Genomic DNA, 16704 nt, shown 5'->3' on the forward strand with positions numbered 1-16704 from the left:
CTGAGGAATAATGAGGCTAGAATGATAAAGCTGATAAAGCTTCAAAAACCTGTGCAAACATAGCGGAGGATACTAGCTCCTCTGAAATGATAAACCCCCAAATCAAGGAAATCAGACAGTAGCTTGGTGTGTCTCAGAGCAAACCAGATTCAGAGCCTGAACATCCAGCTTTGCTTCTTATTAAAATATGCACCACTTTGGAGAGGTCACTCGCCTTTCTTTTCACATTTGTGCAGTTACATCATCTCTGTTTCTCTGATTGTACTTAGGCTTCAATTTATGGGAAAGGATGGTCAGCTGCATGGAGATATGAGGGAAGAATCAGTATTTCTTGTGCATCTGTGTAGGGTCAAGCATTTTAAAGTGTTTTAAATGCATTATCTCATTAAACTCCCAAACCCTCTGTGGTTTGGTTTCATTCCCATTTATAAATGAGAAACTGAGGCTCTAAGGAATATTGGTAACCTGACCCAGATCATACAGGAGGCAACAAAGTAAGCAAATTTTGAAACCTAGGTCTGTCTGATTCCAACCCATTTGTGGGTTGTTAAATAAGCTGCCAGTTCTCTTGATATAATCGCTGTCTAGGTTATCTGATGCTTACATTATAAGTGATGTGCTTCAACAATTAATAGCTGAAACTTATCAAGACATCATGGGTTTATAGCTCAAAAGCTGCTGCTCCCTAAGGAAGCCACTCACTGCTAAGCTGTCACTTCTGACAGCACAATCTAACACTTGTAACCTGCATGATCTGGCATCACTGGACACCCTGTAGGTGGTGAAATAAGGTCGTTCAGCGTAGGAGCTCCAGACAGGCCTGGATCTGATTCCCAAGTGCGAGATCCACCATAATAATTATGAGACCTCAGGCCAGCTTCTCTAAGTCACAGCTTCCCCTTCTGCAAAATGAGAATTAGAAGCATTTCTACTTATTCTGTGTTTCATAAGGACACGTGAGGAATGCATGGGAAGTGTGTATAAATGTTCAGCATGTCTTGGTAACTCTCACAGCGTATTACAGAGGGTATCTTGAAGTGATCTCATTAACACAGGTACATGGAGTGATGCAGTAGTTTAGTTCACAGAAGGACAATGTACCAAGAGTTCCTTGGTTCAGGAACTTTAGTAGTTTAGCAACATTTCAGAGCCATATTCCAATTTAATGCCTCAACATGCATCACATTCCCCTAAACAACTCCAAAGTCTGTTTTCTTATCTTCATTCATGCTTATTCTCCTGATTTTTTTGGAGTCTACCTATTCTGACCACCCAAAGGAGACCCCAGGCAGTTTTCAGGGTATGGACTTGCTGCCTTTTCTGGTGTGGAGCCGTGACTGGGTAGCAAAAGAATCGAGAGTACCTCTCATCTTTTTCATCATCATGGAAGATGAGTCAAAAAGGAGATTCAGCAAAAGGCCAGTCTGATGAAGATGAAGTAGACACACCCTCAGGAATTGGCTCAAGGAATGTGGGAAATATAAGGAAAAAATAGACGGTCATTTCCAACTTTTCTTGACAAGAATCTCTTTATGTTCCTGTCTTAATAGCATTCTCTAGAAAGCAGAGCTTAAAGCACAGTTTATGTGCTAATACTCCAGTGGGAGTACAGTCCCAGGGAAGCAAGAGTGAGTGGAGGGAAGTGATACAGAAAAGAGAAAAGTACATACAAGATGTACATCACCAAGCTAGCTACAGCTTTTGAGAAAGCATCACTGGTACGTTGGTCCTGCAGAACATCACCCAGGGAAGCCTCAGAACCACTGCACAGACCAGCCTATCAGGGGGAATAAAGGCTGGTTATCTGCCGGTTCCTTCCTATCTACTGCCTCTCACTGGTCAGAGTTCACCCCATGGAGACTTACTCTCCCATCCTACTGCATCGTGCTATCAGCCCTTTGGAAAACCAGATACGGGGCCAGCAGTGCTTTGTATCTGTGGCTGAAGTAGTGGAAGGGGCCAGAGATCCCGTGAGTTCAGCTGGGTTGGACGTGGGCACCAGAGTCATTGAGGAACTACTGCAGTGAGAATGATGGAGGCCGTGTCAAAGCCTGCCCATCCCCCATAGTGTGGGAGACCCAGCGATGGCGGCTGCCAAGGCTCTCCAGTGGACAAATGTCCAACTCCTGTGTGTGTGTGCGGCCGGGACTGAGGGAGGGGGAGGGCAGAAGCAATCTGGGAGGTATATAAACTAGGTCTTCACCTAACTATATTTGCTAGATCGTTCTTTCTCTTTTTTTCATCTAAGATATCCCCTTCTTTCAAATCTCCAAAGAAATTTTTCTCTTAACCCAGTTAATAACAGTCAACAGCCCGACTTTGCCCTTTGCTCAAAAACTTTTGAGAAAAGGGAAAATAATCTCAAAAATCTGTCTTCTAATCTTAAAAATATACCCTACCATCTTGACAGTATTTCTTTCTTTTCTTAAAAATTTTATTGAAGTATAGTTGCTTTACAATGTTGTGTTAATTTCTGCTATACAGCAAAGTGATTCAGTCATACATACATATATATATATTCTTTTTCATATTCTTTTCCATTATGGTTTATTACAGGACATTAAATATAGTTCCGTGTGCTGTACAGTAGGTCCTTGTTGTTTATCTACTTTATATATAGTAGTTTGTATCTGCTAATCCAATTTATCCCTCCCCCATCCCGTTCCCCCTTTGGTAACCATAAGTTTGTTCTCTGTGTCTGTGAGTCTGTTTCATAAATATGTTCATTTGTTTGACAGTATTTCTTAATACTAAAAGTCTGCCATCATTAACTCCAATTAAGGACTTTCTTTATAAGTCAGATAATTAAAATCAGCTTTGGGGTTTAGCAGGAGACCATTACTGTCTAGTTCAATCCTTTTTTTTTTCCTGTTCTTTTGTATTTTTATTTTGAAATATATAATCTTCTTATTTTTATAGACAAGAAAATTAATGCCCGGAGAGGTTAAGAGATTTGGCAGAAATTATTTGGTAGTAACACGGAAGTGACCTGTACAGGACTAAAACTAAACTCTGCCTCCCCAATCCAGGGTTCCACACTGCTATTTGGCAAATTCTCAGAGTACTAGTTTACTTGTGTTTATCACCCTCTGTAGCCAGTCCCGTGGATTACCTTCTTAATTTCCCTTGCATTTATTACCCCCTTTTGATTCCCACTCCTGTTATCCTATTGATAACTACAATCCTTCATTATTTCTCTTTGGAAATCCACTTTTAGCCTTTTTTCTAGCCCACTTCCAAAATCATCCCTGCCTCTTCAAAGGCCTCTTGAGTTGAGGGCAGATGTCCTGCAGAGTCTGCAAGGCCATTCCATGATTTGCATGGCCCACTCTCTCTAATTGTATGTAATTGTAGACATATGACTGCCACCTCTGGACTTGTTCCCCAAATTCCGTTCCTTTGATCACATTATCATGGACTCATTTGTCAATTTGAATTAGTTAAACAAACACCAGGAACTTGTTTACTAGAGTTTATAATCTCAGTAATCTAGACAAAAAATTAAAACGCTTTATTTTTAAAGGGGACAGTTCCCAGGAACACTCAATGACATTTTGGCATATTTGCCAATGTTTGTTTTTTCACAAGAGACTGTTTTCCTTGAAGGCAGTAAAGTGTTTTGGTGAATGAATGGTTTTCTGTTCAGGGATTAAAACAATGTTCATCCAAGAGTGAAACTTTCAATCTCAAAATGGAAATGAAAGGATATAGATTTAAGAGGAAGTTTGGAAGGGACATATTCGAGTGCTTCCTTCTGACTAGTTCCTTTCTTTTTATCTCACTTTCTGAGTATCGGAGAAGACATTTTCCAATTAAGTACAGTAAAATAAGAAAACTCACCTTTCAGATGTTTTGATGACTTTGATTTACCTTGAATGTCATGGTGAAAATTGATTATCAAATAAGGTTTCTTCTCCCTCACCCAACTCTTTTATCATTAAAAGTGAATCAAGTTCCTGTCCCTTGTTTTAAGAACTGAAACTGTTGTTTTGGTTTCAAAGACTTGCAAATGCCCAACTGACCAGTGTGTCTGGAAGGCGGGCGTTTGTCTACACAACAAATATCTGAAAAACTGCTTCTCTAAATAATGCAAATTAAAATTAAACATCCCTATGCCTTATTTTACCAAGCAAGCTGTGTGTGTGTGTAATTTGCTGGAAAAGGTTGAAGTTTCTAGTCAACCTAAAAGTTCTTGAAAAAAGAGTGTATATGTCATAGGATTTTACCCTTCTCATTATCTTCCTGTTAGGAGGGTCAGCTTAAAATTTCAAGCCCTTGTAGTTTCTCCAGTGCTTAAATGTCTCTAGAGTTAATAAGGATGAAAGCAAAGCACTTTAAACGCAATGCTTCTCTAAGTATTTCTTAAACTCCAAAATAGCAGTGGCTTTGGCTTCCTGAGTGGCTGAGCTCTGAGCACAAAGCCATCTTTGACACGGTTGAATATGGGTAATTCGGTACCCAGTTTCTTCACTTGAAGAACTCCAACCAAGCAAGATCTCAAAGGGTCTCACAGAGTCTCTATTTTTCTTTCTACTTTTTCTTTTCTGAGTGGATGTTAGGAGACAAAAAGAGGAATCAAAGATTCTTTTCAGAAAGATAAATCATCAAAATCATTCCTTTAGGAGTCTTTTGTGATTTATTTTTTCTAAATTACTTTCTGTATTCAAATGTTTTTTATATTTCCCTTATAATTATAATTTAATATTTGTTGAATGACCTCAGTTATAAATAGCATGATATGAATTTCCTATTTTAGACTGTTAACATTTCCACAACATATTTCAGCTATTTAAGGGACTACATAGCTTTCTCAATGGACACAATGAAATCTTTCAGAACTTCATTATAGAATCATCTAGATTTTATAGATGCTAAAAAAGTAACACTTTAACAGCTTGTGAAAGAGTGATTCTGAGCCTCTTCCATTATTCACTCATGCTCTTTCATTTTTTCCAACTTTATAACTGGGACAGAAACAAGAATTCCAAGTCCCGTGATTCAGATATGACATCCAAGTCAAATAAAGCTATTTGTTAGTCTAATAAGATATGATTTTCCCTTGAATCCTAGATTGCTTTGTGGACATTGTGGTGGGATTTGACATCTCAACTCAGCAGAATGGGCAGAATTTGCTTGAAGGTCAGTCTTGGATGGAAACTTACCTTCAAGACATCTTACGTGCCATCAGTTCCCTCAGTGGGGTAAGCTGTGAGGTGGGCACGGAGACTCAGGTTAGTGTGGCTTTTCAAGTGACCAATGCCATGGAAAAATATTCCCCCAAGTTTGAGATCTACAGTGAAAGCATACTGAACAGCTTGAAGGATGTAACAGTTAAAAGACCATCTCTTCTCAACGCAAACCTCTTGAGTTCTCTGTGGGGTGCATTTCAGAATAAATCAGCTGCTCGGGGAAAGGTAACTTGGTTTTATTTTATTTATTGGTCTTTGGTGCAATGACTTCCTTTTTACTCATTTTTCTTTTTTGAATACTTTCTTAGGTGGTTCTCTTATTTTCAGATGGATTGGATGATGATGTTGAAAAACTTGAACAAAAATCTGATGAACTTAGAAAAGAAGGTACCAAGCATGGGGAGGACTGGGAAAGGAGTGTTGATGAACTTTATAATCTCAAAACTCATTTCTAACTCTTACATTTCCAGACACTCAAATAGCACTGAATTTGCCAGCCTCTCCCCTCTGGATGCACTTGGCAGAGCAAATGAGCTCTCACAGCATTTTGGCACCTACTTTTTCCTCTCCCCATATGAAACAGCGCTGAATACGGTGTCCTATCCTTTCTCTCATATTACCTTATTTCTTCTTCCTAAACTTTCCTGGAGGATGTTCCTGTCTCCCTTGCCCCGCATTATCTAATATTGCTATGTCTTTAGTGTCAGCAGAAGTGAACCATGTATATTTCTCCTTGACTAAGGAATGGGAGAGTTGGATTATTTTCTTCTAACACTCTTAAAGTTTCCAGAGTTACAAGCAGTGTTGGACAAGTTTACTCATGTTTCGGGATTTCATAATCAGTTCCTTCCTTCAGATAACAGATGGACCAACTATGGTGTTTATGAGTTTGTAAAGTTCTGGCACCAGGCTTTCGACTTTAGAAACCAATGCCTATTCTGACTCATTGTCAGTTCATACTAAAATATGGATCAGTGGAAGAAAAATGCATTCACATGTTCCGGTTTGACTGAAAATAGAAATACTTATAAGTGGATGTAATTGGTACTCCACCCAGACCCCTTTACATACAGGTTCCCCCATCCTCCAGCTGCTAACACATTACCCACAGGTTCCCCTTTCTCTGAGGAACTGCCCTTTGCCAGTGGGAGCCACCTTACCTGGAATGTTACTCCCCATCCCACACCTGGGCAGCAGGTAGAGTTCAGACACTTGGACCTTTGCCTCAAAGTGGCGCCAGTTTTGTAGTGTAACTCATGCTCCAGAGTTCCCAAGGGGTCAGGTTGACGCTAGATGTTAGCTGAAACACTGTCTTGCTCAGATCCTTCCCCAGTCCTACCCTGCTTACCTTTGTCCCCTTCTTTCAGAGAGTGCTTCCTCAATAAATTGTGTGTGTCCAAATTGCTATCTCAGGCTCTGCTTCTAGGGAATTTAGCCTAAGACATCTGTCTCCCAGGTTAACTATTAGAGGCTGATTAGATTTTGTCTTTTCTGTCTGGTTCTCTTTCCTCCATCTTAAAAAAATTGCTGAATTCACTGAATTCACAACTGAAGAGTAAGAATTTTTATTTTATTTACTAAATCTGCTTCCCTTTATTCTGTCAAGTCTTGGCTTTTTTCCTGATCTGAGGTGGAGATGTTAATGAAGACTGAGAACAGGACCCTAGAGTGGGTGGGTAGGGTTTTCTCAACTTCAGCTTTTCTTTTGTGGGGGAAAGATGTTTCTCTTACAGACAATATCGGAGTTTTCTCCAGGAAGTTTCTCTCGGAACACCCAGATTTCTAAGACCAATCTTCTTTCTTCCAACTCCCAAGGAAAAACTAGTAAATGAGTTTCAACTTCAGAAGCTAGATTTTGAATATCCTCAGAAATTTAGAATCTTTTTTTCAATATTCAAAAATCAATTATATTTCCAAATGCTAACGAAAAACTGGAAAACAAAATTTAAAAAGCCATTTACAATGTACACACAACGTGAAATACTGAGGTATACATTTAACAAAATATAGTTGTTTGTTTGCTGAAATTACTAAACAATGATATAAAGACTCAATATGGTTAAATTTCAATTTTCTCCAAACAAATCTATAGATTCAGTTAAATCGCAGTCAAAATCATAGCAAGATATTTGTTGATCTAGAAAAGCTGGTTCAAAATGTATGTGGAAATGCAAAGGAGCCAAAATAGCCAAAACAACTTTGAAAAAGAGGCAAAAGTTGGAGGACTCACACTAGCTACAATCTTTGAATGGGAAAGATAAAGCGGTGTGGGCCATAATGTTCTTTGAAAAGTGTCGAATGTCTCTCAATAGGAACAAAGAGCACCTCTGGCTCTGGCTTCCCTTATCTAAATATAGACGATTTCAGTTGATGCTGGACCCTATGATCTGTTAACCCAGGAGATCCTCTCTAACTTGAGGCCCAGAATCTATACATGTAAACTGTGCCATCACCGTGAAACAAGAGGAGACCAGGAGAAAAGTATTCTCAATGATGGATATCACTTTAATCCATGTGGATTGGGGTATGAATCAGTTTCTTCATTTTAAAAATTCCAGTACTCTAGAATCTTCTCAGTGATTCTTTATTCTTCCAATTTTTGAAATCTTTTCTTTCTTAATTCATTTTTTAGGAATTGAAGATACTATTTAAGATCATATGACTCATGTACTGGATGAGTCTGAAAGGATCAAGTCCTCCATCCTGAGAAAAGCAGTTACAAATTATAGTTATATGCATATTTTCTGCAAATAAACAATCCCATGGTTCTCATAACTCTTATTAAACTTTTACATTTCCTGGAACTTATAAGAAAAATCAGATGTGAGATCTTTTTCCCTTATAGATAGACCCACTGGCGTGCCTTCTTTTCATCATTAAACGCCAGTTGATGAACTCAGCATTCTTCATTGCCTCTCCCAGCCCTCATCGCCCTTCTCCCCATCCTTCTCACTCTTGGAAGAGTGACAAGCTGTCTTTGTTTGCTTGAGACAAGTCAGAGACTGTCAGCACTAAAACCAGGAAAGTTCGGGCCAACCAGGACAAGTTGGTCATCTTACTCTTTGGTGATTCTTCCTTTATTCCACTTCAGCAACCACACTGTTTGCATCTCTTAGAACTTGAGCCTCCCACTCTGTCCCTGAAACTGTATTCTCTTCATTCTCCTCTTCCTCTCAGAGTCATAATTCTATCATATAAGAACGCACTCAACTCTGCCAAGTCCTTGAACATTCTTTATCTATTCTGAGCCATTGGTTTTTAGGTCCCATTCAAAGAATTCTTCACCTATCCCTAATAAAATGAGAAAAGTTATGCCAATATAGTCATGTTTTCATAAAACTAAATTTATTCAACTTTAGGACTGCTCTTTATGATTATGTCCTTCGTACATTTTTGTTATTAAAATGCACTCTGAGTGTAGGCTTTGGAGTCAGGCTGTCTGGGGTAAACCTTTGCTTGTTTGTAAAATAGAGCTGTAATCGCACTTACCTATAATGTTGTGCTTGTATCTTACAAATAAGATAATGCATGTAAAGCACTTAGGCAACTTCCAGGCACATAGTAATTATTAATAAATGAGAGCACAGTTGTTGCCATGGTTACCTCCACCCTAATGATTGCCAGGTTTATTACTATCATCATTTAATGTCCTTACTTTGCAAAATAAGTCAACCTTTTGTTAGTCTCTAAAAGTTTTATTTGAAGTATTCTATAAACTTCCAAGCCTATGAGCCACAGCTCTGGTTGCTTATATGACATTTGTTCCTGATTGCCTGACAAGGGGTCCTTTACTGTCTCTTGTACCTATAATTCCAACTGGATTGTCATTTAGAGCTGTGCTTCTCAAACTTTAATGTGCATATGAATCACCTGGGGATTTTATTAAAATACAGATTCTGATTCTGTGGGTCTAGAGTGGGGCCTGAGATTCTGCACTTCTGATGAGCTTCCGGGTGAAGGCAGTGCTGCTGCTCCAAGGATCTCCCCTTCAAGTGGCAAAAATTTAGAACACTCCCTTTCTTGACATATGAATTCCTCTGTGCTTTAGCATGCTCTATGGACTCTTCATTATTATTTTATTATTATTGAAATATAGTTGATTTACAATGTGTTAGTCTCTGGTGTACAGCAAAGTGATTTAGATATATATAGATATATTCTTTTTCAGATTCTTTTCCATCATGGTTTATTACAGGATATTGGATATAATTCCCTGTGCTATACAGTAGGACCTTGATGTTTATCTATTTTATATATAGAAGTTTTTAATCTGTTAATCCCAAACTCCTAATTTATCCCTCCCCCACCCCCTTTCCCTTTTGGTAACCATAAATTTGTTTTCTATGTCTGCGAGTCTGTTTCTGTTTTGTAAATAAGTTCATTTATATCATATTTTAGATTCCACATATAAGTGATAGCATATGGTATTTGTCTTTCTCTTTCTGACTTCACTTAGTATGATAATCTCTAGATCCATCCATGTTGCTGCAAATGGCATTACTTCATTCTTTTTATGGCTGAATAATATTCCATTGTGTGTGTGTATATATATATATATATATATATATATATATATATATGTACCACATCTTCTTTATATCCATTCATCTGTTGATGGACATTTACTTCCATGCTTCCATGTCTTGGCTATTGTGAATAGTGCTGCTATGAATATTGGGGTGCATGTATATTTTTGAATTAGAGTTTTCTCCAGATATATACCCAGGAGTGGGATTGTTGGATCATATGTTATCTCTATTTTTAGTTTTTTGAGGAACCTCCATACTGTTTTCCATAGTGGCTGCATCAATGTACATTCCAACCAACAGTGTAGGAGGGTTCCCTTTTCTCTGTGGGCTCTTTTAAACTCACTATCTTACTTCATATCATAGAGAACTCAAGGATCTGTTATAATTTATTATATAAATTATTCTCCAATTTAGTTTATTTTGAAAAATGGAATTCCTTTTGTTCTCTGATGATGGTCTTGTCACTTGACAGTTTTACAGTGTGTGGTTGGGGGAAGTGGACAGTAAAATGAGTGTTCCTCTTGCAACTGGTTTCCTGGAATAACAACTTAGATACATATGCAAAAAGATTAAAGTAACCAAAGTCCCCTCACCTGGAGAATTGTCAACTGTGTTGGCTAGGTCTGAATGCCCTCATCACAGTTGCTCTGGATGGAGCCACCAATTCCAATGACCTGGCTGACCTTCTCTACATTGAATTTGGGAAAGGATTTGAGTACAGGACACAGCTCACTCTTGAGATGAGGGATCTTGGGAGCCGACTGTCAAAGCACCTGGTAAGTTATTCAGAAAAAGCTGGTGAGTTTAAACTTTCTATTTGTTTTGTATATATATTCTTCATATTTAGGCTTACGAATTTGAACTAATTTTGTTCATTTGGGAGTGAAGTCAGGCTTTTCTGATTTCGTGCAAAGCCCAAATAAGAGGGTGTTTTGAAAGAAATGTAATATAGTAGACAGATGTCAAAGCGTGTTTCTTTTTGTTGTTGTTATTTATTTATTTATTGAAATATAGTTTATTTACAATGTCGTATTAATTTCAGGTTACAGCAAAGTGATTCAGTTTTTTATATATATATATATATATATATATATATTCTTTTCAGATTCTTTTCCCTTATAGGTTATTACAAAGTATTGAGTATAGTTCCCTGTGCTATACAGTAGGTCCTTGTTGGTTATCTATTTTATATATAGTATGTATATGTTAATCTCAAACTCATAATTTATCCTTCCCCCCCCACTTTCCCCTTTGGTAACCATAAGTTGGTTTCCTATGTCTGAAAGCATGTTTAATTTATATGCTTGGCAAAAAAAAAAAAAAAAAGAAGAAGAAGAAGAAACTAAATAGCACCTACAATCCTGCCCAAATTACAGTCAATAAACATAAGTGCCCAAGAGTGTCTGACCAGTAGGGGTGACTCGGCTGCTCCCTCAGCCAGCCAGTTTTCATGTCCCTTGCAGATCCTAAGTGCCATGACTCACCACACTGAATATCATTCTTCTGTTTAAGATGTGTGTTTTCTATATAAAATAGATACCTAATAAGAACCTGCTGTATAGCGCAGGGAACGCTACTCTGAAGATTCTTTTCTATGGGAAAAGAATCTTAAAAGGAATGGATATATGTGTATGTATAACTGATTCACTTTGCTGTACACCCGAAACTAACACAACATTGTAAATCAACTATACTCCAATAAAAATTAAAAAAAAAAAAAAGATGTGTGTTTTCTCTGCAACATGACCTGTGAACGAGAGCCAAATCCATTGAGAGTTCAACTAAGCAAAGAGCATCTCATCCAATCTGGAAGAAAAACTAGTGATATGATGATAGACCTCCTATGATGTACTTTAGAATGAAAAGTTTTTTAAAGGTTGTCTTGGCCGACAGAGATTTTTGCTTTATGATCTATTTTTAGAACCTAACATCTAGATAAGATGCATCGCAATCCTATTTCTTTCAGAAACATACAAGAATTCAACTATTGGTGAAATATTACCAAGATATCTAGCACTACTTTCACCTTTAATGAATGGCTGATAATTTGTAATTTGCTTATAATTTATAAAATCTGTAATCAGCATATCAAGATACTTTCCAATAAGGTTCTAGCTCCTGCTACTTTCTGCCTATAGAGTTTGTATATAGATATGTGACAGTGTGTTCAGTGTAGTAATTATATAAAAATAATTACTTAGAGAATATGGAATTTTTGTTGTAATTCCTTTCTACATGGGAAGACGGTGTCTACTTTACAAAAAAAATTTTGTGTCTACTGCTCTTTGAAATGTGTAATTTCAAATTGGTAATCCATAGAGGGAGGAAGTTATTCTTCAAACAAGCCTATCACTTTTTAGATATCACATAAATGCAACACTGTATAAGAAAATTTTAATTTTAGAAATAGCCAGTTTTAATGTTAATAGTAAAAGAGTTGATGCTGTAGGATTTTAGTGATGCAAAGAAAATTGATATCATCTAACATGAAATCACAGAATCCATTTTGTTGTTGTTATTTGGTTTCACACATTTCAAGTTTTATTGGGTTTTCAGGGGAAAAAAACAGAGAGTTTTCTAATGTCAGAAAAGAAACATTATATAATAAGAAACAAGTAAAGAGGGGAAGTTGCTAAGTGATTATAACAAAACATTTTCATTTTTTAATCACACTAGAATTTTGATAGGAAACTTCTCAACACAAAGATTGATTCTACCCTACTAAGGCAAAGCATAGTATTTATTGCAAGCAGAATTTTCGTAAAAATAAATCTTGTGGGTTAATTGTAAAAATGCAGTGGAATATGTACATTTTTTAGGGGATGACTAACTAGGTGCAGGATGAAATTCACTCAAATTTTTTTGCCAAAAAAACATTTTATTTTGGCCAGACTATAAAATGTGACCAGAGTATAAAATCTCTTCACGTGCCCACCCTCTACAGCAAGTGCTTCTGAAATGTTGGACATGTAATTGGTGTCTTTGAAATCCTGTCCCACACAAACTGTTCTGGAAGTGTCGATCATTGAACTCCACGCCAAGCAGTGTGACATTGAACACTGTCTATATCCTCCGACATACAAAGATTTCATAAAACAGGAAAAGGAGAAAACAGCATGTATTCATTTTATTGAACAAAATATTAGGGGCAGAATTATATAGGGTAATTAACAATACAGTGGTCAGTGCTGGGATGGTGTGGGCACAGGAGATCTCATTAATAAATCAGTGTGCAATGAATTGGCCGTGGCTAAACTGATGCCTTTTTGAGAACACAAAACGTCTTTGAGTTGATTCTGAATTCCTTGTATGGTGCAGATCACAGAAGGAAAGATGGAAGGTAAAGAATGTCTCCTGCATCCTCTCCAGAGCACTGTCACTTGAGTGGTGAACAGGCTTCTCAAATCACATCCCTGAGCTTGTGTGGTGTGTGATTTTGGGAAGCGATGCCACCAAATGTAATGTATTCCTACCCTCCCCAAGGTCAGTGTTGCAGAAAGGACATGCTGCTGTTTATTCTGCAAGTGCATTGGAGGAGATGGCACAGTGGGAGACCCTGGACCAGCAGGGAAAAAGGTGATTTTAGTTACAATCATGGCTTACTTTATTTGAATACAATATGTTTTTCAGACCCAAGTTTAGGTAGAAATAAGGGATGTTTTTAGCTTCTAGGTAGAAGCTCCTCTTCTTATATGTCATACTCCTCTTCTTATATGTCAAATTAGATAGCTTTTTCTTGGCTTTCTAAATTGGATACTTTAAAAAACCTTTCTATGCAAGTATCAAGAGAAAAACTGCAGAGATCATTGCTTATCCCATGTTCTGGCAGTGATGACCATGATGCAGAAAAATAAACTGTGATCTCTCATGTTGAATAATGAAAACCTCCTGAATACTGAAGAGTTATTTCAATTTCCACTTTTAATGGAAGCAGAGGAATTTAAATAAAGTAGGGAATAGGTTGTACAGTCTGCTGAAAAGCTAGATCAGATCACCCTGTCATAGCAAGAGACACTAAGATGTTTCATTCAGCTCTAGCCAGACCAAAATGTTGCCAAGTAAAACAGGCCAAGCATAAAAACAATAACTAACAATAGATTCGTGTATGTAAAAATATGATTTTGGGCTTGAGGAAATGTTGAAATATGTATAAAAATACTATGGGTATGTTTAACAATTTCAAAACTGCTTATTTACATGTGTGTTTGATTATTGAATAATTTATAGATAGCACTATAAGTTTCAAATCACCATGGATGTCTCTCTGAAGAAAGTTTTTGAGCTAATTATTTCCTGAATGCTTTGATTTCATGTAAAGAGAATGACAGAATTTTAAAATTATTTATTTATTTAATATTTATTTATTTATTTGGTTGCACCGGGTCTTATTTGCAGCAGGTGGGCCCCTTAGCTGTGGCATGTGGACTCTTAGTTGCGACATGCATGTGGGATCTAGTTCCCTGACCAGGGATCAAATCCGGGTCCCCCTGCATTGGGAGCACGCCATCTTACCCATTGCACCAACAGGGAAGTCCCAAGAATGGTAGAATTTTTTTAAAACAGGTCTCAGAAAAAAACAATGGAAAGAAATGTGTGTGGTCTATTTTATGTGTAGCATAAATCCTCAAAAAGAACTTTTTAATGAAAAGAGGATAATTCTAGTTTGTCAGAAGCAACTATAGCTGTATTCATTTGAATGCTTGTCTAGAAAAAAAAACTCCAGCTCTATATATAACACCTGAGAGAGTTATGGAAAATATTATGATTCACACACACACACACACACACCCGTGAGTTATCTGGATACTTGTCTCAAAATTCCATTTATTTTTATGTGTATAAATGCAGCTTAGGTTATGGAGGGGGAACCGTTTTTTTCAAAATCATACTATTCTACATAAAGTAAAACTGTAAAGTTGAAGAATTTTGCTTGATTACCTCTGGGTTTTGGTCTATGGAGTGCTAATGTATCCTTCCTTTCCTTATTTCCAGGGACCCCCAGGTTTTAAAGGCAGTAAAGGCTACCCGGGAGAGGAAGGCATTGCTGTAAGTCAAGGTTTTTTCCAGCTCCATTTATTCCTAAGAACATATCTATAATATGAAATCTTTGTGTCAATTCAGAAGGAAGCAAGAAAAGTCAAGTTCTAAGGATTCGTAGGCAAAGTCTGAGGTCTTTCCTAATCTTCATCAGGCTTCTGGTGGTCACAAGTGTTTTATTAACCTACTGTCTCCTCTTTGACTATCCACCAACATTGTATAATAAACTCAATGCAAAAGTTATCTTTTTCACTGAGGGAGTCAAATCACTGCCATTCCCCCTTTCTGATCCATTTTGCTTGAGTAAACCAACTCACCACACTGCTTGTCAAAGACTTCACCCTTTCTTGCATCTGTTCATCCATCTATCTTTCCTTCTTTCCTTCCTTCCATCCATCCATGCATTTAACAAGTGTATATTAAGTATCTTACAATTTACCACATTATTTATCAAAGACCTCACTCATAAATGCACTCATCATTCATTTAACAAATATATATTAAGATGCCTTACCATGTGCCAGGCACAGTGCCAGGCCCTAGAAATAAAAGTAAAGAAAGAGAAGAAAAACTATGGCTCCTATCTCAGGTAATTTCCAGAGTAGTGGAAAGGCAAATGAGATAACAGTAGTTCCAGTCCTTATACACAAGGACTCTGCTAGAGGTATAAAGCGGTGCAATGTGATAGAGTGTGGCCGTGCAAATACCTAACAGAGTCAGGTAACAGCCCTGGTGACAGTTAGGGCTTGGGAGAGGAAGACTGTAGACAGGGGTTGATGGTTAGGCAGGCATCTGAATCACAGATAGAACTTTCTCTAGGCAAAGTTTGTGGGAAGAACATTCTACTACAGGGAGAATAGTGTGATCAAGTGTGTGTAACTGAGAACTGCGTATTTGCAGAATAACATATGGTCAACATGGCCAGAACCCAGGACCATGAGAGGAGGTTGTATGGCAAGCAAGACCCAGAGTACTGGGTGTCTTGAATACCCTGTGGAAGACTTAGAAGGTGTCTTCCAATTGATGGGCATAATTCAATGATGTTAAGCACAGGACTAAAAATGGTTAGGGTATGGGTTTAGAAAGCATGATCAGGCAACATCACGGAGGATGATAAGGTAAGGATTGCAGGTAGAAGTCTTGCAGTAGTAGGTGCAAGACAAAGAGGTCCCAATCTTAGTTTAGGGCAGTATGAATAGATATGTTAAGGAGGTTGAGTGGACGTAACTTGGTGACGACTTGGAGAGAGAGATGCTGAGGATGACATCTTTGTTTCCAGCTCACAAGACTGCACAGACTGGTGGGGTTACCAAGACAAGGATTGCAGGAGCAGTTCTTGGTTTAAGAGAGAAAGAGAGAAGGGAGATGGAATTTGGTCTAAATATCTGCCTCTTGCTTAGACCATACCTAGAGCATCCTGCTCTGATGTCTCACCAATTATTCATTATCTGTTCCTGGAATATCTCCTGAAACCTTGAGAATGCATTTTAGCAGCCAGTTGTTTGCATGTCTGTTTTATTTAGATACTACCCCACCCTGGGAAGTATCCAGGTGGGATCCAACACAAACAGCTGTCATCAGAGTGGCTCTGATTCACTTGCACTCTCAGTTTTTATAAGCATGAATTCTGGGTTGTAAACCATGAGTAGTTGCAAATTTTTTTCCAACACAAAAACTGTCAAATCTCCAAGACAGATTCCAGATGACAATAGAAAAAGCTTACCTGAATATGTGCTCTTTCTCAGGGGGAAAGAGGAGCCACCGGACCAATGGGAGAGCAAGGTACTAAAGGATGCTATGGTGCCAAAGGTCCTAAGGTAAGGGTCACGTAAGACACTGTGAAGTCTTCCCAACATTAATTTCTTCTTCCTACGCTAACCCCTACTGTCATTTCTATTTTCAGGGAAACAGAGGACTAAATGGACAGGAGGTATCGTACCAAATATCAT

At 37.8% G+C, this 16704-nt stretch overlaps 1 protein-coding gene across 1 annotated transcript in view; it reads left to right on the plus strand.

Annotated features, from left to right (window-relative positions):
- LOC307186556 (collagen alpha-6(VI) chain) overlaps positions 1 to 16704 on the plus strand; it is a gene marked incomplete at its 5' end in the record, with an annotated part of 110335 nt that overhangs the window by 16351 nt on the left and 77280 nt on the right. Inside the window, 7 exons of the mRNA XM_079921790.1 lie at positions 5071 to 5414; positions 5498 to 5576; positions 10340 to 10494; positions 13202 to 13294; positions 14711 to 14764; positions 16501 to 16572; positions 16659 to 16685. Coding sequence (XP_079777916.1) covers positions 5071 to 5414; positions 5498 to 5576; positions 10340 to 10494; positions 13202 to 13294; positions 14711 to 14764; positions 16501 to 16572; positions 16659 to 16685 — 824 coding nt within the window. The remainder of the gene's footprint in view (positions 1 to 5070; positions 5415 to 5497; positions 5577 to 10339; positions 10495 to 13201; positions 13295 to 14710; positions 14765 to 16500; positions 16573 to 16658; positions 16686 to 16704) is intronic.

Source organism: Stenella coeruleoalba (genome assembly GCF_951394435.1).
Source record: "Stenella coeruleoalba genome assembly, chromosome: 5".
In the NCBI taxonomy this organism is placed as follows: domain Eukaryota; kingdom Metazoa; phylum Chordata; class Mammalia; order Artiodactyla; family Delphinidae; genus Stenella; species Stenella coeruleoalba.